We start from the raw sequence: 23,844 nt of genomic DNA on the forward strand, positions 1-23,844 counted from the left end.
ATTTGGATGGGTTAGGCGAGGTACTGAGTTACCCTCCCCATTCTTATCTGCTGCAACAATCTGTTGCTCCCTTGCTTTGGAGAGATTGCCTTTCTCGTTTCTGTCAGAACTGGGAACATATCACTTTGGACAAGTGGATGTTGGAGATCATTTCAACAGGATACTCCATTCGCCTTACCTCCCTTCTTTCCCATCACTCTTGTGAGCCCTCTCACAAGCACCTTTTGCAACAGGAAATCAACTCTACTGAATATGGGTGCCAAATAACCAATTTCCATCCAGCACAGAGGTAGGGGATTTTACTCCAGGTACTTCCTGGTTCCAAAAAAGAATGGTAGTTGGAGGACTCTTCTAGATCTAAGGTTACTCAACAGATTTATAGAGAGTCAGATTCAAAATGGTAACTCTTGCAACAGTGTCATCATTGGACCAAGGGGGATTGGTTCTCAGCCCTTGACCTTCATGAAGTTTACTTCCCTATAGCAATCCACCCCTCCCACAGAAGGTTCCTACTCTTCACTCTGGGTCAAGAGCACTTTAAATACACAATGCTCCCATTCAGTCTCTCATCTGCACCCAAAGTGTTCTCCGAAGTTTGTTCTGTGATTGTGGCTCATCTTCACAAACAAGGAACTCTTTTTCCCGGACCTTGACAATTGCTTGCTGAAAGAATGATCCTTCGACAAAGCTTCAGTTGCCACTCAGAGGGCAGTATATCTATTTCTCAAACTGAGACTACAATTAAACATCTGAAAGTCCACCTTAACTTTAGTACAAAGTCTGGAGTTCATAGGCGTTGACTTCGATAAAGTAATGGCTGAAGCATTGTTCCCTTCATGTGGGTTTGTAACCCTACCCAATTTAGTCACTAATAGTCCAAGTTAGCCCTCAAACATTGGCCAGAAATTGTCTTTATTGGGACAAATAACTGGCACCTTGGTAATAAATCACGCAAAACTTCACATGCACTGCCTCCAAGGGAGGCTCAGAACTGTTTTTCTCACCAAGCAAGCAAAGTTTAAACAAACTACTGTCCGTGCCTTTGGTAGTGGGGGAAAAAAATCCCTCTTCTGGTGGAAGAACACAATATTTGCACATGGGTGCCCTTTGCTCAACTCTTAGTAATAACAGATGCATCCCTCCGGGGGGAGTGGAGGGAGGGCCTCACCTAGACACTCACTGTTCAAGGCAGGTGGTCTCTTCTTGAGTCCACTTGCATATCAACTTGCTTGAACTTAGAGCAGGCCTGTATCCATTCCCTTACACTTATCTGGGCCAAATACATAAAGATAATGACAGACATGTCATGCATGTTTTATGTAAACTGCTAAGGAGGAGTAAGATCACCTTCCCTTGCACTGAAACAGTGAGCCTTTGGAATTGGTGCATATGAAACCAGATCAGTATCAGTAGCTTACATTCTGGGCATACAAAACACCACAGCAGATGCTTCTTGCAAGTTTACAAGTGAGAGATGGATCCCACTATATTCCACTGTGTATTTCAATGTTGGTGTTCCATAGATAGAGCTGTTCACCACAACCAAGAACAAGTAGTACTCCCAGTTCTGCTTGAGAAGTGGTCTGGGTCACCACTTCCTGGAGATGCCTTTCTTCTTCTTTGGAGTACAAGTCTTCCGTTTGCATTTCCCATGCTGTTCAAGATAAAGAAAAACAAAGCCAAGATTATTCTCGTAGTTCCAGTGTGGCCGAGACAAAAGTGTTTTCCTTACCTCGCTCAGCTTTTTGTTTGTCAACTGATCACTCGCTAGACTGTCCCCCATCTTCTCTCTCAGGATGCCAATCAAATCAGTATTGCAGTTCTTCAGCTCAAGTCATGGTTTATAGATGAGTTGCAGGATTAGAAACTGTTCTGAGGGTGTAAAGAGTGCTGCTACATAGCAGGAAACAATCTACACGTGACACGTATACCAAAAGTGGATTATATTCAAACACTGGTGTTTCAACTATGTTCTTTCCATTATTGTTTTGTAGTAACTTACATTTTCGAGCTAAAGGTGATAGGATTATCTTTAAGCTCTGAAGAAGAGCATTTGGCAGCTGTTATAACCTTCCACCTATGGTAGAGTTTTTTCAGTCTTTGCTTATCCTACAACAAGGTTTCTCAAGGGACTGGATAATTTCTTCCCACAAATCAGATGCCCTATACTGGAATGGGACCTAACTTGGTACTCTGTCTTATGAAGCCTTCCTTTGAACTTAAGGTCACCTGCTCACTTTTACACCTCTTTATGAAAACTGCATTTCTAGTAGCCATGACTTCTGAAGAGTGGGTGAGATGGCATACCACCCCCCTCCCCACCCCCAGAACAGAATAAGATCGCATTGCAACCACATCCCAAGTTCCTGACAAAGGGATCTTTGGCCTTGCACATAAATCAACTGTTCACCTTCCAGTTTTCTCTAAGCCACACCAGTATAAAGGAGATGTGACATTACATACACTCTGTCAGGAAGGCATCAGCCTTTTACTTAGACAGGATTAAGCCCTTTAGGAAATCTCCCAGATTTCTCTCCATTGCGGATGGAACTAAAGGATCTCAAAGTTCCAAGCAAAGACACTTTAGATGGATATCTGGTTGCATTACCTTTTTGATACCAGTCTTAGGATCATCAACCTTCCTCTAGAGCACGGGTTGGCAATCTATGGCATGCGTGCCAAAGATGGCATGCAAGCCGTCTTTTTTTTTTTTTTTTTAATGGCACGCTGCTGCCCGCCGGGGTCCCGCTCAGCCTGCTGCCGAACCTTGGCAGGCAGCAGTGTGCCATTAAAAATGCTGTCCGACCCAGCCCGCTCCTCTCTGCCCCCCCCACCTATGGCCCTTTCTGGCGGGGGCAGGTGGCAGAAGCAAGCTTGGTCCTGCTGGCTCCTGCTGTAGGGCAGACTCTGCTGGCAGCCAAGCTTTCCCGCCTCTTCCCCCAGCGTGCTGCGTCGAGCCCCGCCGCCTCCTCTCCCTCCCTGCTGCTGATGGCCCTTGCGACGGTGGGGAGAAGAGCAGCCCCAGTGCCCTCGCTGCTCAGACCGGTAAGGAGGTGGGGAAGGGAGACAGGAGCGGGGCCTTGGGGAAGCGGGGTAGGAGTGGGGTGTATCCCTCCAGCCCACTGCCGTGAGCTGCTCAGGGCAGGGGGCTGGGAGCACCCCCCTGGTCCCAGCCCCCCCCCGCCCTTTGCCCTGACCCCTGCATCCCCTTTGCATCCCAGCTCCCTGCATTCCCCTCATGACCCCATCCCTAACTTCTGCACCCTCCACACATATCCAGCCCCCTCCACACCCCCTGCCCTGACTCCTGCATTCCCCACACCACCTGCCCTGATGGGAGCTCCTGCACTCCCCCGCCCCCTACATTCCCACCTGCATTCCCACCTGCATCCCTTGCACCAAATGGGAGCTGCCCAGGTAAGCGCTCCACATCCAAACCTCTTGCCCCAACCCTGAGCCCCCTCCCTCATTCTAGCTCCTGGCCAGACCCTGCACCCCAACCCTCAGCCTGCTCCTTCACCCCCAGCCCTGTGCTCAGTGCACTCCCACCCTCAGCTCAGTGCAGATTGAGAGAGAGGAAGAGAGAATGGGCCAAAACCAGGGAGAAGGTAAGTATCCACTCTGTGGGCAGGGCCAGGACTCCAGTCTAGCAGCGGGCTGAGCAGGGCTGGCAGCTGGGACCCTGGCTGGCAGGAGCCAGCGGACAGAATCCCAGACCGGCAGCGGGCTGAGCAGCTCAGCTTGCTGCTGGTCTGGGGACCTGGCCGCCGGCCCCGCTCAGCCCGCTGCCGGCCTCGGTGAATGGAACCCCAGGCCGGGAGCAGGCTGAGCAGGCCGGCAGCTTAAGATCAGCATTTTAATTTAATTTTAAATGAAGCTTCTTAAACATTTTGAAAACCCTGTTTACTTTACCTACAACAGTAGTTTAGTTATGTTATATATAGACTTAGAGAGAGAAACCTAAAACACGTTAAAATGTGTTTTTAAGTACTGGCACGCGAAACCTTAAATTAAAGTTAATAAATGAAGACTCAACACACCACTTCTGAAAGGTTGCTGACCCCTGCTCTAGAGTATTAACTCACTCCATGAGATCCCTCTCTACTTCAATAGCCGTTCTTAAGAATGTTCCCATCAGAGAAATATGTAGAGCTGCGAGTTGTACATTCATTCATAGATTTGCTGATTACTGTGCAGTCACTCAGCCTCTGATGCCATATTTGGCTCTACTATTCTATCTTCAATCCTAGACTTGACTCCAAAGCCCCACCCCTCCACGGAGGGTACTGCTCCATAGTCACCTAGAGTGGAGCACCCATAGGGACACTACTCGAAGAAGAAAAGAAGGTTACTCACTCTGTGCAGTAACTGTAGTTATTCGAGATGTGTCCCCCATGGGTGCTCCACTGCCAGTCCTTTTCCCCTCTGCTTTAGAGTTCTTCAACGAGTGCCATAGTAGAGAAGGAACTAAGGTCAGTTTGTCTGCGCAGCTCCATATAGCCTTGGTGCAGGGCACAAGCTGCAGGGGATGTATGTGCAGGCCGAACGGACGCTGCTACGTAAAATCTCTGATCTGAGGTACATGGAGCGGAAATACACCTTGAGTGGAGCACCCATAGGGGGATACATCTCGAAGAACCACAGTTACTGCACAGGGTGATTAACCTTCTCTTTGGGCTTTTATTCACTGAAATAACTGATGGACCGTTGGGTTTAATAAGTCTTTTTTTCAGCTTTATTACTATGTTCTAAAATTTATCTTTAACTTATAGTTGTAAAGCCATTTCATAGTTAGGAAAACTATATTGCGTGTAACACTGTTTTTTAATTCTTTAAGTCACTAAGATTATTGAGTGAAGAGGAAGCCACAGACAATGATCTAAGAGCAAAATTCAAAGAGCGTTGGCAAAGAACACCATCCAGTGAACTCTACAAACCTTTGAGGGCAGGTAAATCTCACTTTTCACTTCTCTGAGTCTGGGACTGCTGCATGAAAGGCAATTCTTAAATTTAATGTAAATTGTAATTTCACGTAATGTAAATACCAGGGATTAGTTTCAACAAGATCAATTCAGTTGAAGAAAGATCCGTCTGTGCTCTCATTACGCCACTAGAACCAAGGTTGGGGGTATTGCCATAGGAGTCTCTTTGCTGGTTCTGTGCCATCAGAGGATCGATTTCCCTACCCCCCGCCCCCCTTTTGCACAAAGTTAATTCATAGAGTCCTGCAAAATCTGCAGGTATCCACTTTATTTCTGTGGACCATTTTTGCGGATCAGATGCAGATATACATTTCATATCTACACAAGCCTCTATTAATTATCTGTATATACTAGTTGTACAGCCAGATCGCACTAGCGGTGTGAAAAGAGGCTGATCTTATAACAAAATATCTGGTTTATTGTGTCACTTAAATAGTCTGTACTCTAGGGTATAACGGACTTCATGTTTTAGGTTTTAAGAACTGTATGCTGCTTTTCATTAAGTTTTGGATGGATTAGAAAAAGTCACTTGTTGCCCTTTTCCGAAAGAATTTGTCTGTAAAAATCCAATTTTTAAACCGCTGTTCCTTACACTGCACTTAATCACCCATCACCATGTTCTTTGACTTCTGATTTTTATTTTGAAATTTTGAACTGACATGCAAGCTTTTAAAATTTGATGTGCAATTCACACCACAGAATTTTTTAATGTACTTTCTTAATTCCTTGAATAATCAACAAATGAGGATTTTAATTTAGACATTTTAAACCTTCATTGCATGAACAGGACTTCTGTTTGAATGTTCTTGTGTTTGAAAACTTATAACAAATTGCTGAAAGGTACAAATGTTGCTGTAGTATAAGACTTGGATTAAATCACGGCTTTATAGTCGTCTAAATATTACCTCTGTTTTATTGCCAGAGGGAGCCAATGTCAGTAATATTTTGGATAAAGCTATACAGGCAGATGGACATGTTAAAGAGCGCTATCAGACTCATCGGGATACAATTTCACTTCTGTGTAAACCAGAGCCAGAATTGAATGCAGCCATTCCTTCTGCCAATCCAGCAAAAACCATTCAGGGAAGTGAGGTAAGGCAAGAAACTAGAAGGTTGCATATTAGTGGCTACACTGAATGGCAATGCATTGGGACAACCGTTATTTAGTTTGTCTAGAGTTTCTTAAAGGGAAAAAAAACCCAATGATCTGTATGAAATTAAATGGGCAATTATCTGGACAACATTTAGAATGAGTTGTCTTGCACAGGATAACAGTGGCATGGTATATGAAACTGCACTATTTTACAGTATTTGGGGTTCCCCTTAAGAGTTAGGAAAAGGGAGTGCTAGACCTAACCTACTTTCTTCCCAAACTAATTCTTCTCTAGAGTATAAAAGGGAGTTAAACAGCTGGTACTAAAATCAAGGGAAGTTTTGCTCCCAGAAAGGGCTACAGAAATTATCTTCTAGTAACCTGCGGATCTCATTTTTATTTTGCTCCCTCTTCTGTCCTTTTACCTAAAACAAAAGGTTCCAAAATTGATCAAATGGTTGACAGCATGTGGGAACAGAGGTGATCCATAGGATGTTAAGATGACAATGGTATGGAAACATTTGAGAGCCCCTATCTAAAGTATGAAGCAATAGAATTAATCCAATTTCCAGAGCAGCCATATTTAAACTGTGTCAGTATGATTAGTTGCCTACTATGGAGCAGTTTGAATGCAGTATGTTTGACAGCATGTCAAATGTTTGCAGCTATTTCATGGATCCTTAAAAATCCTTCCTAGTACTTTAATATTTAATGTTGCAGTGTTGACGTTAAGTCTTTAAAGGAGAATGTTGCTTTAAATATATAAAGAAACAAAAATGTTAAAGTACCATATCCTGGTAGCTCATGCTTTGAAAGTAAAACCTCATTCTATACATAGTGTCCATATAACCTGATACTACTTTCATGGCTGTGTTGTCATAACTTCTTAAAGTTATTTCATAGCATATAAAATTTAAATTAAGGTTATTAGTCAAACCCTTTGATCCATGTTGAAATTCTCATTCCTGTCAATTATGGAGAAGACTTCTGAAGGAAAGTGAAGTATTATGAAAGTGAGCTGGCTTCCCCCATTAAAGATATAGTAATGAAAGTTGTTTCAGAATGTAAACTGAATATCAGAGGTCACCAATATTGAATTATCTGCGAGGAATGCAAGATGAGTAGTAGAGTACAGCTTGCCAAATTTGCTTCAAAACTAAGTTCAAATATTAACTTTTTTTCGTAGGTTGTTAGTGTCTTAAGATCTCTACTAGTTAGCCTGGATGAGGTGAAGAAGGAGAGAGAACAACTTGAGAATGACCTAAAATCTGTAAATTTTGACATGACAAGCAAATTTCTGACTGCACTTGCACAAGATGGTGCTATAAATGAGGAAGCCATCTCGGTCACTGAATTGGACCGGATATATGGAAGTTTAACACACAAGGTGCAAGAGACCCTGAAAAAGCAGGATGAACTTCTCAAAAACATTCAGGTATAAAACATTAACAGTAGGTTTCTCCATGTGACTTTTTTATAAACTTTGCAGTACTTTCCCAGACCCACAGGGCCTACTGAGATAGCAGGACTGCAGATACCTTACTTAACCTTTTAGTCTTTACTTTTTCCTTCTCAGGACTCCCGCTATGCTGAAATAATAGCTGATCAAGTGATCCTTGATAAAGAAATAATTCCCAATGAGAATGTCACTTTACACTGTGCCATCCTATCTGGTTGGAAAGACACGTTTGAGTGCCGAGGTACAGCTCGCTCCTAATCAGCAACTATAGTTGGACACTTCATCAGAGTCTTGAAGCCCACCAGTGTATAAAGTTGCACCAGCCATATGCCAATTAGAGTTTATAACTTTCAAACTGTAATTCACTCTGACAATTTCATCCTAGTTTCATACATCAAAAAGCAGGTGATATCAGAAGCAAAACTGGTAAAAGAAGCAGCTTTGCTCATAAATTTGGGCAGAAGGAAACGTGTCTCTCAAGAGCCCATGATGGTGGTTTTCTTGACTACATCCCATGTAGAAACTACATTCTTCAAGCATTTGTCCACATTGGTAGATATATCTCAGGGAGGAGGTGGGGTGGGGTGTCTAGAATAGTGTAGCCAGCAGTGTCCATTGAGTCAGCGCATATACCCTGTATGTCCTCGCACCTCCACTCCCAAGTCATAAAGGGCAGAGCAGCCCCAGCTGCCACTCAGGTCCTTCTTACTGCCCATGACTGAGACAGAGCTACATAGTGCAGAGAAATATATGGATACTATCTTAGATAGTGTTAGGATACTTTTTTCTAGTTAGTGTTTCTATTTTATTTGTGCCTGTTGATTTAAAAAAACCCACTCTGTTTTCTGACTCTCCACTTGGTACCAAGGTATATGTCATGGCTGAGTCTTGGTCTCTGGGCTTCAAAACATGTCCCACTTTCAAATCACCTTTTGTCTGCAAGTGATGGACATACTAAATGTATTTGTTTAGGGTAGTCGCATATTGCAAGCAAATGTTCAGTTTGTAAATCTTTCTCTAAATGTACACTTTGAGCTCATGATGCCTGTTTTTAAAAGTATCCATGATAGAGAAGTCAATGAGGAGTGTCGGACTCCAAAGTTCTTCACTGGAAACAACCTGTTTCCAAACTGATGTCTACCAGTCCTCTGGCTACCAGAAATGCTGTTCTGGGAAGTAGCAGGTCTTCTGTCTCTGACACTTCATTCTTCTTGGAAACTGGCTTAGTCTTTCTTTCTGTCATCCTTGGGTCCATTGTCTTGGCTGTTTCATCTTCATTTATAGGTGAAGCAATTATTTCATCCACTCTTCGCACAATAGTTGACTTTAAGGCATTTCAGGATTTTCTTACACAAATGGTGCAGATACTTCTTGAAATTATTCAAAAAGGTCTTGCAAATTATTTTACATCTAGTTTCATAAGGCCACTGGGCTGTGCCAATCAATGAGGGTATCCTTGAATCCTCTAAAGATGTGTGACAGAGCCCTGCATTGATCTTGGCAACTTCTAAAAGAGCAAACTGAAAACACATAGTTCTGCTATGGGGTTTTAAAAAGAAATTGTGTGGATTGCACCATGGAAAGAAATGTCCTGTGATGAGAATTGTGAACCAGTTCATAAACTCTAAGGATGGAATTAATGATGGAAAGGGTAAACATCTGAAAAGACATCCAATGGATGAATATATTGAGAGGTCTGAAGTCCAGTATAGGACACCAACCTCTGTTCTCCTTTTTGGAATGAGAAAGTATTGGGAATAGACCCCTCAGTTGCAGTACTCTGGAGGCACCATCTTGATTGCAGCTGCTGAAGGAGAGGGTTGGTCTCTATCTGCATCAGGGTGTTGTCAGAAGGGTTCATGAAGAGGAATGAGGTCAATGTGAGCAATGGACCTCATTACCAATTCAGTTTGACCTTTTGATCTCAGCCACCTCAAGGGTGGTTACCAATTGTCTCAGGAGAGTTGCTACTACCTGAGAGGCAAGACTTTCACATATACCCCCTATTTTGACAATTTTTTTTTTGAGGTCTCTCTTCTCAGCAAGTTGTCAGAGGTGTTCACTTCTCTGTCCATCTAGGTCTCCTAATCAGCTAGAAGTCCATTCTCACCCCATCTCAATCTACAGAACATACCGTCCTCAAGACAGGTTGTGCACAGTGACTCTCGTTTCAAACTTCTGTACACAGCCAAAGACCTCAGTGAAAGTCTGCCTAAGCATGCTGGCTCACATGGCAACTTGTACTTTCATGACTCCATGTGCAAGATGGCGCTTCTGTCCTCTTCAGGAATGGTTAAAACTGGTTTGCCACTGAACGAGGTGCAGCTTAGACTTATTGATAGAAGTCCCTCCAAGGGTGCTGGCATCTCTGTTTGTGGACAGATCATGTTCTGGGTATTGGAGTCCTGTTTCAGCTACCTCCCCTCAAGGACTCTTGTAATAGACACATGCAAGCAAGGACAGAGTGCTCATTTCAACAGCATTCAAATTCATGGTCTGTGGTCTCTGACAGTGTCTCAATTGCACGTAAATGTTAGAGCTCAGAGCTGTTTGTCTAGCTTGCAGAGCATTCCCCCCACTTATTTCAGGAAGTAAATATTTTTTGGGTTTGACACGTTCTTCCACTGATCATCCTAATAGCCTTTATCTGCCAGAACAATTTAGAGGGTCACCTAAGCAGGAGGGCCTTACTTAACCATGAGACTGGACAAATGGACTCGATTAAGTATTTCGGGATTGGGGGGGTTCCTATCATAAACCTATTTGCCACTGAAGTGATTAAGAAGCGTCCTGTGTTTCATTCCTTATGAAGAGTCAATCTGGGCTCTCCAGATGTATTTCTGATCTGGTGGGGGTTAGAAGCTGCTATATGCTTCCCCCCACACATACTTAAGTCCCAAAGTCTTTAGGAAGATATGTCAAGACAAGGTCCAGGTGATACTGATAGCACCTGTGTGGGTGTATCCATTTTCGTTCTCTGACCTAATATACCTTTTTATCTGACAACCCTGTCTGCTTTCAGTCTTCCTGGACATCTGGGCTTGAATTTCACAAAACCACAGCCTAGTGCTACACCTGGAGCTGAAATCTCTACAGCTCACAACAAAGAAATTATCTGGCTAATCTGAATCATCAGGAGCTTTTGATCCAGCTGTGGTACTGGCACAGGGGTAAAAGGAAACCCATCTCACTAGGGGCTAATCAGACATACTCAGCTGGTGGAGTATTCTGTCTGTTCTGGATTATTTATTGTCCCTACAATATTTGGGTCTGTCAATTGGCACTATCTCTGCCACTCTCAGGTTCTTGTCACCTCCCCACCCATTTCCAAATTTCTGAAGGATTAATTCGTTTCCACCATTTTGAAGAGCCCTTTCCTACATGGGATTTGACTGTGGTGCTGATGTCCTTAATGGACCCTCATTTTGAATCTGTCATCATGCTCAGTGTATCATCTCTCCACAAAAACAGCATTTGTAGGAGCTATCGCTTCAGCTTGTAGAGTGAATGATTTACAGGGTTTTATAGTTAGGTGGCCCCATTTATACCGTATTCCAGAAGAACAGAGTTATTCTTAGGCCACATCTGAAATTTTTGCTATGCATTGTTTCAGGCTTCCATTAAACAAATGTATACATTTATCTCTATTTTTTCCTCAAACCTCACAATTCTTCTACTGAGACAAAGCTTCATATGTGTGATTTACTTAGGGCCATAACTCTTCACCTTTTTTAGGGTAAAGCTTTTGCGTACATCTCATAGGCTCTTTATAGTTTTTAGCAGTAAATCAAAGGGATTGACTGTTTCCATCCAGAGATATTTAAAGAAATCTTAATATAATCTACATTATATGTTGAATAAACTTCCCCTTCCTTCTTCGGTTAGGGCTCAGGTGACATCTATAGCATGTCTTCAAGGGGTTTCTATCTTGGAGATTTGAGGCACAGTAACTTGGAGTTCTGCCCATACATTTGCTAATCATAACTACAGAGTGGCAGTTTCTAGATCAGATGTTGCCTTCCTCGTTGCTGTCCCTCAGTAGAAGTGTCGTTGAACTTGGAGCTTTGATGGCGGACCTGCCATTCACAGTATTCCACAAGGATAAGGTCTCCTTACATCTACAGCCAAAATTTTTATCAGAGGTAGTCTTCCAGTTTCACATTAACCAATCCATTCATTTACCTGTTTTCTTCCCAAAACCACACACATCCGCAGAAGAGCGTTGACTCTATTCCCTCAATGTCCAATGAGCTTTGGCCTTCTAATTGCAGAGAATGAAACCAATCAGGAAATCCCCTGTACTGTTTGTTGCAGTAGCAGAGAGACTTAGAGGTCATGTCCACCCAGAGAACTTTCAAATGGATTTCTGTCTCTATTAAACTCCACTGTTGAGCCTCCTTGCCCCCAGAGGAGTATGGGTTACCGCCACTTGAGCTCAAGCTATGACCATGGCATCCCTTCTATGTGCCTCTTATAGGCATATGTAGAGCAGACACGTGGAATTCTGTACACACCTCTGCCACGCACCATGCCTTGGTGGAGGACTTGATGGCAAATGCCTCCTTTGGCACGGTAGTTCTCCTTATGACCCTTCTATCCTCATCCTCGCACCTTCCTTCAACTTACGTACTGCTTGTCAATCATCCTAAACCGAAGTCAGTAGGGACCATCACTCGAAGAGGAGGTTGCATACTGTAACTAGGCTCTTTGAGATGTGTGGTCTCTGTATTCCATGTCCCATACTCCTTTGGATCTGTCAGATTCATGGTGGAGAAGGAACTGGAGACGCGGTCACTCTGTCCCACACTTTATCGCCTTGGGTGCAGGCATGAGATGACTCGGCATATGCTCAGACCCAATGGACACTACTTTCAGATTCTCTGACTCTGGGAGCATGGTGTGCATGTATAACTCTCAGTGGAATACAGATCGGGACCACACATCTCAAAGAACCTTCAGTTACAGGTAGGTAACTTCATCTGGACATTGGTTCAAGCTATTGTATAACTTCTTTTGAAGGCGTGGGTTGTGAAAGGGTCTAAGACTTGGTTCAGCCTCTCAGACTGCTGATGTTCCCTCACATCTGGAAAACCAATTACCTTCAAATCCTACTGTGGCATTTAGTTTTTGGTTTCTTTTCTTTCCTGTTTGAAGAACAAGGGTTTTGAGATCTCTGCTTCAAAGACATAGCCTTCTGTAGGCCTTTCTAGGGGAATACCATTTAAAAATCAGGCCACAAGAAGTGCATGCTTTGTAGATTTCCAGTTTCACTGTTTAGTGTATAAATCAGTTAACCTTCTTACAGAAAAATGTAGCAGGAAATCACAGGCAAAAAATGCTTGGGAAATGAGCATTCAAACTCTTTCCATTCTGATTGGTGGAGCTTAGGGCCTGTCAGTGGCCAGTATCACAGTTCATTACTACAAACTGGAAAAGCTCATTGTAGAGCTACAGTTTTTAGGAAGGATACAAATGTTTTTTCTCTAAGCCAGTTGGTGGGAGTCTTAGAACAAGAGTCCACAGTCTCCGCCTAACAGTTTACAGTTGCCTGTCTGCTCTCTTCTGTTCCTTTGATTCCCTCTGGTATTAGAGCAATGCTACAGCCCCTGCCTTTAACAAGGAAGTGGGTGCTTGGTGACTGGGAGATGGTCAGTCATGGGGGAAGAGCAGGGGAGGGAAATTGTTGAAGTTCTTTTTGCTCTTTTGTCTGAAACCTGTACTTGGAGATGGGAACTGCCCTTTAAAGAAAAAAAGGGAAACTCTAGATAATTGAGAGATAAAGCTGGGAAACTCTCATTTCTGTACCTAATGCAGGTCCTGCCAAGCATCCTTATAATTACTTCCTCTTACGTGCCCTCTTGTACTTTGCATATGAAAGATGTGTGGGATGTTTGATCTTCAAAACTCTACAACATTTCACTTGGTCACAAGCTTAATTATTGCATCCTTGTTGAAATCTTTCTGGTGTGCAAGTAGTAAATACTCATTAGAGTGGTTAAAGCATTCTAATGACAGTTTTTTAGTTATTTCTCAAGAAAGAGAAGCTTGAATTTAAAAAGGTAAAATCATATTGTTGGTCTTTATTTACTACGTCAAAAATGTTTCTGTATGACTACAAAATAATGATGCAATAGATGTTGAGTAAGTGTCCAGAAGTTTCTGAATAACTATTTAAACATGAAATTGTTGTTTGTAACCTAGTAAACGTTTCTACAACTTCTGCCGCTGCAGGGGCTATTTGAGATGTTCCTTACTTTCAGGAGGAGAAACCTATTTCTGAATGACAATACGTCATTCATGTTTACACCCAATATTTTAAATGCAAAAGTCTCTTAAATACGCTACACATAATTGCCTTTAATCCTTGGAGATATTGCTGTGTTGATGTTTGAATGCCTTGGATTTTAAATTTCAGGAATTTAGACATCCCTTGGGACCAAAACTCTTCTTTCTTTTTTTTGCAGAATGCACATCAGGAATTTTCAAAGATGAAACAATCAAACAATGAATCTAATTTAAGAGAAGAAGTTCTGAAGAATTTAGCTGTAGCAAATGACAACTTTGTGGAACTTGTAGCCAATTTAAAAGAAGGCACAAAGGTATAGTAACCGTAGGGGAGACAGAAAGGGTACATTGCTGTGTACATGCAGAACTATATGTAAGCAACAGCAAACTTTCCAGTTATGTCAGATGCATTCTTTTCTTTGGCTGACTGTTTTTACTCTTTTTTTTTTCGCCCTCTAAAATGTGTATCTGTATAACTCCTGAATTGCTGCAGTTTTAAAACTTGTTTGTCATGTTTGTATAAAGACTTAGCGCTCTCACTCACACACTCTTCCCCCTCGCCCCCCAGAATAACAGGTGTGAATTATACCTTTTTAGTTAAATTTAGTTAATTCAGTGCAAGACTCTGTAGACCAGCCCTAGTATTTGAGGCATTTTTTCCCTCCATCTACAGTGATATCAGGTCACTTCATAAAACTTGTATTTGTATGCATTGCTGTTTGTGTGGTCTGGAGAGAGATCAGGAAGGCCGTACTCAGTTGTCTTTTTTTTGACTTTTGATACTGGAAAGTTGTCTCTGGACAATTTGTCTTCCTTGTTTATCAGTAAGAGATTAACATTAACCCTATAGTACTGGCTACTAGTGTTTTATGTAATAGTCTGATTTTAAATTTTATTAAACTAGTATCTCCTGTTTAAATATTCTGATCTCTGTTTGAGCTGAAACAAATTTGTCTTCCATTTATAATATATTTGCAGTTGCCGAGACTAGTTGATTGATCTAGTGCAGTGGTTCTCAATGTGTGGCCCAATTAGCATACAGCTGTGATCCAGCTGTGTGCTAAAGGCTGCAGGGCCTGCGTGGCTGGGGTCCAGGCTGGCCCGTTGGCACAGCCGCGGTCTGGGGCCCCTGGCTGCCATGCCCCACCCGGCACAGCTGGGTCCGCTCCTGGCCCCACTCTGTGGAGGGGTCTCGGGGTGGGCACTGGGCATAGGGGTCTTGGGGCTGGGGGATGCAGTGGTTGTCAAGTAGTTTTGAGAACCACTGATCTAGTGCTTTTCAAACAAAGAGCAAATGTATCTCCGTGGTGTTGTTTTACTAGAATCAGAAGTTTTGAGCCATGAAATGTCTCTTCATAATTGAGTCAATTTATAAAAACATGTATAATGTTAAGAGTTAAACATTAACTTGTTTTTTAAATGGGGTGTGAATTATGCTTATGCAGATCTTAAGACTATATTCATTGCAATATGTTCACTTTTTTTTGATAGTTTTACAATGAATTGACAGAGATCTTGCTGAAATTCCAAAACAAATGCAGTGACATCGTTTTTGCCCGTAAGACTGAAAGAGATGAACTTCTAAAGTAAGAATCTAGTATTTTGTTTAAGCGCTAACGAAAATAATATATATTAGTCATAAGTACAATGGTTGTGTTTACTATGGTACTAAACTGAGAGGAGGAAGGATGGCTCTCTGGATAAAGTACAGCTCTCATAAGAATAAGTTGTCTTTCTAACACATTAAAATTATTTGAAAGGATTATCAAAACAGTGGTAAAGGGAGCAGTTGAACAAATTATTAAACTTCCAGAAATCTCTTCACAAGATGCTTTTATCATTTTTATCCTAGCTAGTGTCTGCATAATTTAGCCTTATTCATACTAGTATCTACCCCTTTAAAATTTTTTCAGATAAATACCATTTAAAGCTGAAGATCATTGCCCCAGAATTCATTATTTGTTTGTCAGAAATTACAGTTGTCCTAATACTTTGGATGTCCTCTGATAGATATTTGGAGTTGACTTGTACTAACTGATTTTCCTCAATGTATCCTGTAGTAGGGAATTCTCAAGTGGTACTTAGTAAAATGAAAAAGTATTTTCTATAATCTATTTCATACTCTACTTTTGTATAGATATTTTTTTTACCATCCTCATTATCATAGTGTCTGTGCACATTCCAGTAGCACATTAAGCTTTGACTACCTTTCTGTCATATCTTTGTGCTCTCATCCTCTCCCCAGGGTGAGAAGCATGTGCAATGGAATGTCTTGTTGAGACAAATGTTTTTTAATATGCATGTTGCTATGTATTTATGTCAGAGAAGGCAAGATCAAAGAAATGCCCCTTCTGCTTGGGGTAAAAGGTGATGAGAGAGCTCCTGCCACGATCTTGGACCAGCCCCTGAGAAAACTGTCTTGTGGCCTTTGTTCTATGATAACCCAATTGGACTTCTCTGTACTAGTCACTTGATGCACTGCTTTTCCGTATACTCTTAAACTAAGTCTGTTCATTTTCAGAACGCTGCTTCTTCCACAACTCCTCTGTTGCCTTTAGTGGTTTTTCCTCACTTTTCTCTGGATCTTTTTGTTTCTGCTGTACTTCTGAAGGGAAGTATTCAAGCTGAATGTTTCAGGTCATAAGGTCATTGTCATCTGGCATCAGGAAATCATCCTGCCCCCTGTGTGCCCAGTAACATAAACCTAATGCTACCCATTCAGTTTACTTCATTGTGGTGATCTAACATAAGGCTAAGATTTTGTCATGGGTATTTTTATTGAAAGTCATGGGCAGGATGCAGGCCATAAACAAATTGTGCACACAGTAATGCAGTTTTTACTACACTAATACAGAAGCTTTTTAATTGCCTATTAAACCTTATGTAACTTTGACTACTGACCAGATTAATTGTTAGTGTAAAATGGTCATTTACTAATAGTTAGAGCAGGGGTTTCAAACATGCGGCCCGCGGGCCGCAAGCTCTTCCCTGCGGCCCGCGGAGCTCCCCCAGTTACTTCCTGTTGCTGCCAAACGCCCTTCACCCCCGCCCCCCTCCCCAAGTTATTTTCTGTGCCTAAGCTCCCCGCGCGCTGCTCCCCAATGTTTGGGGCCGGGTCTCTCCCCTGGCCCCACCTGCCCCCCCCACCCGCCGCCCCCCCGTGTCTCCTGGGCCCCCCCTTGCTGCCCCCTCACCGCCGGGGAGCCTGCCCGGGAGCTCACGCTGAGCTGACTCCATGCCGGCTTCGGCATCACCTGCTGCCGCAGGGTCCTAGCGCCCCCCTGCACTAGGGCCAGAGCAGACTGCCCTTCCCCTGCACCTTCTGCCCTAGTCCTGAGCCTCAGCCCCACAGCCCTCACCCCTGCACCTCCTCCTATCCCCAAACTCCGTCCCAAAGCCTGCACCCCCACCCCCTGCTGCAGCCTGGAGCCTGCACCGAGCACAGAGCCTGCACTCCAGACCCCCTCCCCCACCCAAACTCCCTCCCCGAGCCATAGGCAGTAAATCTACGTGCGTGTTTTGTCCTTTGAGTGAGGTGCACTACTGAGGCCTTTGGCTGAGCTGCTTTGCAAGAGGCGCCAAGCGCTGCAGCTGTCCCCAGCACACACTACTGCACACACCTGCAGCTGCGCACTCAGCAGCTGCAGGTCTGCTTGGGGGTCTGCTTTCCAGGTGGGGTATAAGGGTTTGGCAGCGCTGTGTGGAGTGTCTGCGCCTTATTGGCCTCCTGGCGCCCAGGTATATTATAAGAATCCTTTATTTTATAATTTAATTCTTTTGTTTGTTTTGTTTCCTTTTTTTTTGTTGTGTTTTGTCTTGATAGCTCCTTGTTGTAGCTGTCAATAACTGTCAACTCTCAATGAAATGAGATGATAACCCTGCAGGGGTTGAGTGTTTTTTGCTTGCTTGAGAGGGGGGGGGGGGGAGGGGGCAGGGAAGAGCAGATATGTTGGATGCAGGTTGTTTTAAGTTAAAGGGGGGGGGAAAATTTTTTTTTTTTTTGCACAGTGTCTCTCTCTCTCTCTCTCTCTCTCCTCTCTCTCCCCCGTCCCCCCCCCCCCACCCCTCTTGAAAAAAGCACGTTGCTGCCAATGCTGGCTGGGCTGCCCATAATTCATCACTCCTCCCAACAGCGCTCACGTGCACACCACACTGCAGGTAGCTGTAAGTGTGGCCACACACCAGCGCTGGCCCTGCACAGCTGGACGACCAGCGCTGCAACTACCAGCGCTGCAGATTTGTAAGTGTAGCCATACCCTGAGTGTATATATTTATTAAAACTGCTTGGAAATGACTTCGTCCAAAAAAAGAACACTCATGGAAGAAAAGAGAGTTTTCCAAGACAAATGGGAGAATTTATATTTTTTCACAGAGGTAAAAGATAAAATTCAATGCCTTATTTGTCAGCAAATGATTGCTGTTCCCAAGGAGTATAACGTGCGTCGGCACTATGACACGATGCACCGTGAAAAATATGATGCATTCACCGGAAAAATCAGAGAGGAAAAAGTTCAGCAACTTAAAGCAGCATTTGCCAAGCAAAGAAATTTATTTTCAGGGATTAACAAGTCTAGCGAAGATTCAGTAAGAGCAAGTTTTGTGATAAGCGAAATGATAGCTAAATCATCGCGACCTTTTACAGAAGGCTTATTCATAAAAGAATGTCTTATGAAGGCCAGTGAAATTTTATGTCCTGATAGGAAGAAAGTTTTTGAAGGCATAAGCTTGTCTGGAAATACAGTTGCCTGCAGGATAACGGATTTAGCTGATAATGTGCAAAAACAATTGATTCAAATGGCAAAAGACTTTGAAGTATTTTCAATTGCTCTTGATGAGAGTACAGATGTATCAGATACCGCACAGTGTGCAGTGTTCATTAGAGGTGTGGACTGCAATTTGAATATAACTGAAGAATTGCTAGACTTAATACCACTGAAGGGTACCACAACAGGACATGACATATTTCAAGGATTGGAAGAGTGCATTGAAAAAGCTGCGCTGCCATGGAACAAACTCGTATCTTTGGCTACGGACGGTGCGCCATCAATGTGCTCTGAAAACATTGGTGTGGTTGGATTATTGAAGACCAAACTGAACAGCCTCAATATACCAGGAATTAGCTTCACCAGTATACATTGTATTTTGCACTAAGACGCCCTGTGTAGTAAAAGTCTACAAATGAAAGAAGTTATGGATGTAGTTGTTAAAACTGTTAATTTTATACGTGCACGAGGGCTGAATCACAGACAGTTCACTTCTTTTCTAGCAAGTATGGACAGTGAATATGAGGAACTTCTGTATCACACTCAAGTTAGATGGCTGAGTTGTGGAAATGTTTTGAAGTGTTTTTTTGCACTTAAAGAGGAGATTGATTGATTCCTTCATGAAAATGAAAAACAAGGAGGTTCCACAGCTGATTCCACTTTTATCTGCAACCTTACTTTTCTAACAGATGTAACTGATCACCTGAATGCACTGAACTTGAAACTTCAGGGTAGAAAACAGGTGATAACACAGATGTATGACAGTATTAAGTCATTCAAAGTCAAGCTTACTTTATGGGGGAAACAGCTGACTGCTGGCAATTTGATCCATTTCTCAACTCTGAATTCCTTAGGAAAAGTTGAACCCAAATCCTTGAAAGAATATGCAGAGATCATTTCTAACTTACACAAACAGTTTGATGTGCGGTTTAAAGATTTCAAGGCACTTGAACCACATTTTCAACTTTTTTCCACACCATTTGCTGTTGAAATTGACAATGTTGCAGAGGAAATGCAGATGGAGTTAGTGGAGCTTCAGTGTGACACGATTTTGAAGCAGAAGTATACAGATGTTGGAATTCCAGAATTCTACAGGTTTCTTTCACAAGAAAGATTTCCCATGTTATTCTCTGCTTCTGCAAGGATAATGGCAATGTTTGGAAGTACATATATATGTGAACAGTTTTTCTCTTCCATGAAGATTAACAAATCTGTGTTAAGGTCAAGGCTCACTGATGAACATTTGCAAGCAACACTGAGATTGGTTTCGTCTCAGGATATCAAACCTAATATTGATGCTCTGGTTGATGCAAAACGCTGCCAGCTAAGTGGCCAAAAATGAAATGACTGTCAAAATTAGCACTGACGTTTCACATTACAGTTAAAGAAGTTAATAAAGAAATTAATAAATTAACTTTAAATAGCATACTATATTTTAATACTATACTACTATATTACTCTTCATTTTTTTTTCCGCCTACCTCCAGGCGCTTCCCGCTGCCAAACAGCTGTTGGTGGCGCTTAACACTTTCCAGGAGGCAGGGGGGGAGGAGCGGGGAGCCGCGCGCTTAGGGGAGGAGGTGGAGAAGAGGCGGGGCCTCATGGAAGGGGTGGATTGGGGGTGTGGCCAGGGGCAGCAAGGGGGCGTGTCAGTGATGCGGCCCTCGGGCCAATGCACTAGTCCTCATGCGGCCCTCGGGGTCATTTGAGTTTGAGACCCCTGAGTTAGAGCGTTCCACATTTCTGAAACAGCTTGTTGTATTGTGCCAGGTTGTCATCTCGCAAGATATCTTTGTAAGACAAAAATGATCTTTAGCAGTCCACAGTGTTATCGGGCATTGGCAAACTAATCAGCGCTATTATGGTCAGACTGGAAAGCGATCTTAAGTTGCACCAAAAATTTTACAATGTCAGGGCACTTCATTTCAGAAACTGCACTGCTGTAGCTACAAAACCCTGCTTTTGCCAACTCGTCTTCAAACATGGGAATAGATACACATACATTTAGTGATGCAAGGTCAAGAAGTGTGGGATGATGGGGATCAAACGCTCAGCAGGCTTTAAAAAAAGCTGGCAGCTGGTTGACACAACCATTCAGAACCAGCTATGTAGGCTTTCTTAGCTAGCAGATTGTCAGTTGTGTCACTGAAGGACTTTGCCAACTGACAAGATCAGCCAAGTCATTTGCCGCCTTACGGGATCTGACTTCTGTTTTTTCATAAGCAGTGAGAGTTGCCATTATTCTTGGTGCAAACAGTTCTAATGCTGCAATATCTGCTTTTATTTCCATTGATTTACTGAGTGACCACATCTTCAACAGATGAATTACAGCTTCACTCCCACTCCTCAAAAAAAATCCACATAATCCTGCAGGTGGCTGATACGAAAATGGACAGCTTCAAACCAGCTGTTCCGCCATATGGTTACTGGTGAAGGTGGAATTGCAGGCACTTTCCTTTTGCTGCAGCGATTGACTGAACCGTGTTTTGTGGGCAGGGCAAGCAGTAAATGCACTTTTTACGGCAATGACAATTTCATTTACTTTTCGAAATGTTGTTTTTCTCCAGGTTTTGCCCATTAAGTTGAGAAGATGTGCCGTGTATGTTACGTGCACTGCATTTAGACAAAGTGCTTTGAGACTCTGCTTCCAGGTTTTCTTCATATATACAGCATTGCCAGTGACAAAAGCAGTGACTTTTTTTCAGAAAGAATTCCGTATTTCTGAACTGTTTCCACCGCTGCGTGACTCAGTTTTAAAGTTAACAGTCTTCAAACATACACACGCTATTAGCAAAGACTTCAATTCCAAACTATCTTCCCCTTGTTGGCTTGAAGTGTCTGCAAAAGACAAACAGGGATATATTCACTATGTAGCACCCTTCAACATCAGTAGTTTCAACTGCTATGAGACCAGTTCCAAAACACTGATTCAGCAGTTCTTTCAGGGCATTTACATGTCTTTCAAAAAGCTTTGGCAGGTATGTTTTTTGGAGATGATCTGTGGTAGGTATAACGCCGATGTTATTCATGGAGCTTTCCAGATAGACTACTCTGCTAAGAAAAGCTAAGACATGTAGTAGAATGTTAGCAGTGCAGAAAGCCTCGGTAAATATCTGTCCTATGATGCATCTGTTCTTCGGACTTTACAGTAAACAGGTCGCTCACCATTTTGTGTAGTTTAGCTTTCTTGCCCAGACCCGATTCAACGCCTTGTGCCCTACGTTTATGCAAAGTAGTTTCTGTATGTTTGTCACAGCTTGCTTTTCGTGTGTAATCTACAGGAGCGTTACATGCTGTACAATACATCAATCCGCCACTTTCATGACGTTCCATTTGAGTATTTTACTGTTTCTCTGCTTAGCAGTTGTGTTTGCCATTTTGCTCCTCAGTGTACTTTGGCATTGCCATTTTTTCTCTCACGCAACTAAAGCTCCCACATATGCTCCTCATGATTGACTGCTCAGTTACAAAAACCTTATTGGCTAAGCAACAACCAGGGCCAGCATTAGGCTGGCTGGGATCCAGGGCAGAAACTAAGGTGTGCCCTCCGCTCCCCTGCCCCCTGGGTCTGAATGAATGGAATTTTGAGGCAGTTGTAGAGGTCTCATAAAAATAATGGAATCCGTGGCTGATTCTTAGCCTTAATTTTATCCCTTTCGGTGAATAAGCCAGCATTGTCAAGTGCTTGAGACCTGAGTACCAGAGTGAACTGCGGTTTGATCTTGTGTGACAGTTATGTTGTCATTTAGATTAGTCAAGCACAGTACAAATAGTTGGCAATAACATAGCTTTTTCACCCTTCACATGTAGGGTGACAGTATCATGCTGCAACAGTAATATGTACATGGATAAGGTTAGTACAGTAATATGCTTTTTGAGGGTTAACCACTTGGCCTTTTTCTTGCTTAAGAAGAAAGCTTATCAAAGCTACATATGTTCTGTCTTTCTAACCAGATCATCTTATTCACCAAAGCATTGGTGAAGGCTGCTTGTTACTGAAGCTACTTGGAGAATGTTACTTTAATCAGTACGCATGCCCTATTGACACTTAATCCCCAAATCCAATCCTATCCTTTTTTTTAGAAGTGCTTTATATGGAAATTGTGCTTGTAAAGTAAATCTTAATGTTTAATAGTGTTGTTCGCCTGCCTGCCACATCATCAGGCCAGCAAAGAGGAACCTAAATTTTCTCCACTGTGGTATATTTGAGGTGAAGATTCCCAAATTCACTTTTAAGCCTGACAGTCTCACTTTCTCAGTGTATAGGGTTAAAGCTATAAAATTAGTGCAAACAAAATATTACCACTATTCTGTCAGTAGTTGGTTAGTGTCACTAGCACTGTTACTGCTTGTACTAAGAATTGATCACCACCAGAAAGTTGTTGTAGGACAGGTTAAGATGATCAGACTCTTCAGGATATTTGTAGTACATCTCTACTAAAAACTCTTCTGCATTATGCAAAATCTAAAATCCTAGTAAAACATTTGTCAGTAAAACACCCCCCATCCCCCAGGTAGTTTCTTGTTTGGCATTGGAACCTTTGGAGCCATAATTTGACAGGTTTTTTTTCATTTTCATGTTAATCAAGATATAGGAGGAACATTAAAATGGATTTTACTTCTAACATTGTTGTAAGAGCTTTGTAGCTTTGAAAGGCTAGTTTTTAGTCTTTAAATGGTTTTTAAGCTGGCTAAAATACCATAAGTGTGGATAGGGTTTCTTTTAAGCATAAAGCTCAGGGCTTAACTTTAGAGTAGATATGCTAGTTAGTTGTTGGATCTCGCCCCTAAAAATCCCTTCACCTAAGATGTTGCAGTCTGTTTGTGACACTTTGGGGATGTGGTATTTAATAAATAGTAGTTCCGCTGTCTGCAGCAAATTGAGTTTGGCTGTTCATATAACCTTTCTTATAAAAACCCACCAAGACAGTATTGATCTCTTGTTCATAAGAGATCTCTCATTCCCTTAACTGCAATGACAATTTTCTTTCTCGCTTAACCAGCCAGACCAATAGTTGTCCAGTTTTGTCTCCCTCTTCTGAGTTGACCTTCATATTTGTCATAGTATGAAACTCTAGTTTATTATTAGTGAGATTGGAGAGAATGATACATTTTTATCTTTGTCAGTTTTCTATTTCAAAATGCCATGTATAAATTTCTAGCTGTGACACTTTCTGATTTTATCTAATTTATCATACTTTTATGTGAAATAGACTTCCTTTAAATGTTAAATGGTTCCCAAAGAGTCTCAGTAGAATTGGC

At 42.4% G+C, this 23,844-nt stretch overlaps 1 protein-coding gene across 2 annotated transcripts in view; it reads left to right on the forward strand.

Moving 5' to 3' along the window:
- LOC120397610 (programmed cell death 6 interacting protein) overlaps positions 1–23,844 on the forward strand; it is a 58,721-nt gene that overhangs the window by 29,970 nt on the left and 4,907 nt on the right. For both annotated transcript variants that reach the window (XM_039523747.1, XM_039523748.1), the window contains exons 11-15: positions 4,838–4,949; positions 5,905–6,074; positions 7,262–7,510; positions 13,999–14,133; positions 15,311–15,405. In XM_039523747.1, coding sequence (XP_039379681.1) covers positions 4,838–4,949; positions 5,905–6,074; positions 7,262–7,510; positions 13,999–14,133; positions 15,311–15,405 — 761 coding nt within the window. The remainder of the gene's footprint in view (positions 1–4,837; positions 4,950–5,904; positions 6,075–7,261; positions 7,511–13,998; positions 14,134–15,310; positions 15,406–23,844) is intronic.

Source organism: Mauremys reevesii, linkage group 2, assembly GCF_016161935.1.
Source record: "Mauremys reevesii isolate NIE-2019 linkage group 2, ASM1616193v1, whole genome shotgun sequence".
Taxonomy (NCBI): Eukaryota; Metazoa; Chordata; order Testudines; family Geoemydidae; genus Mauremys; species Mauremys reevesii.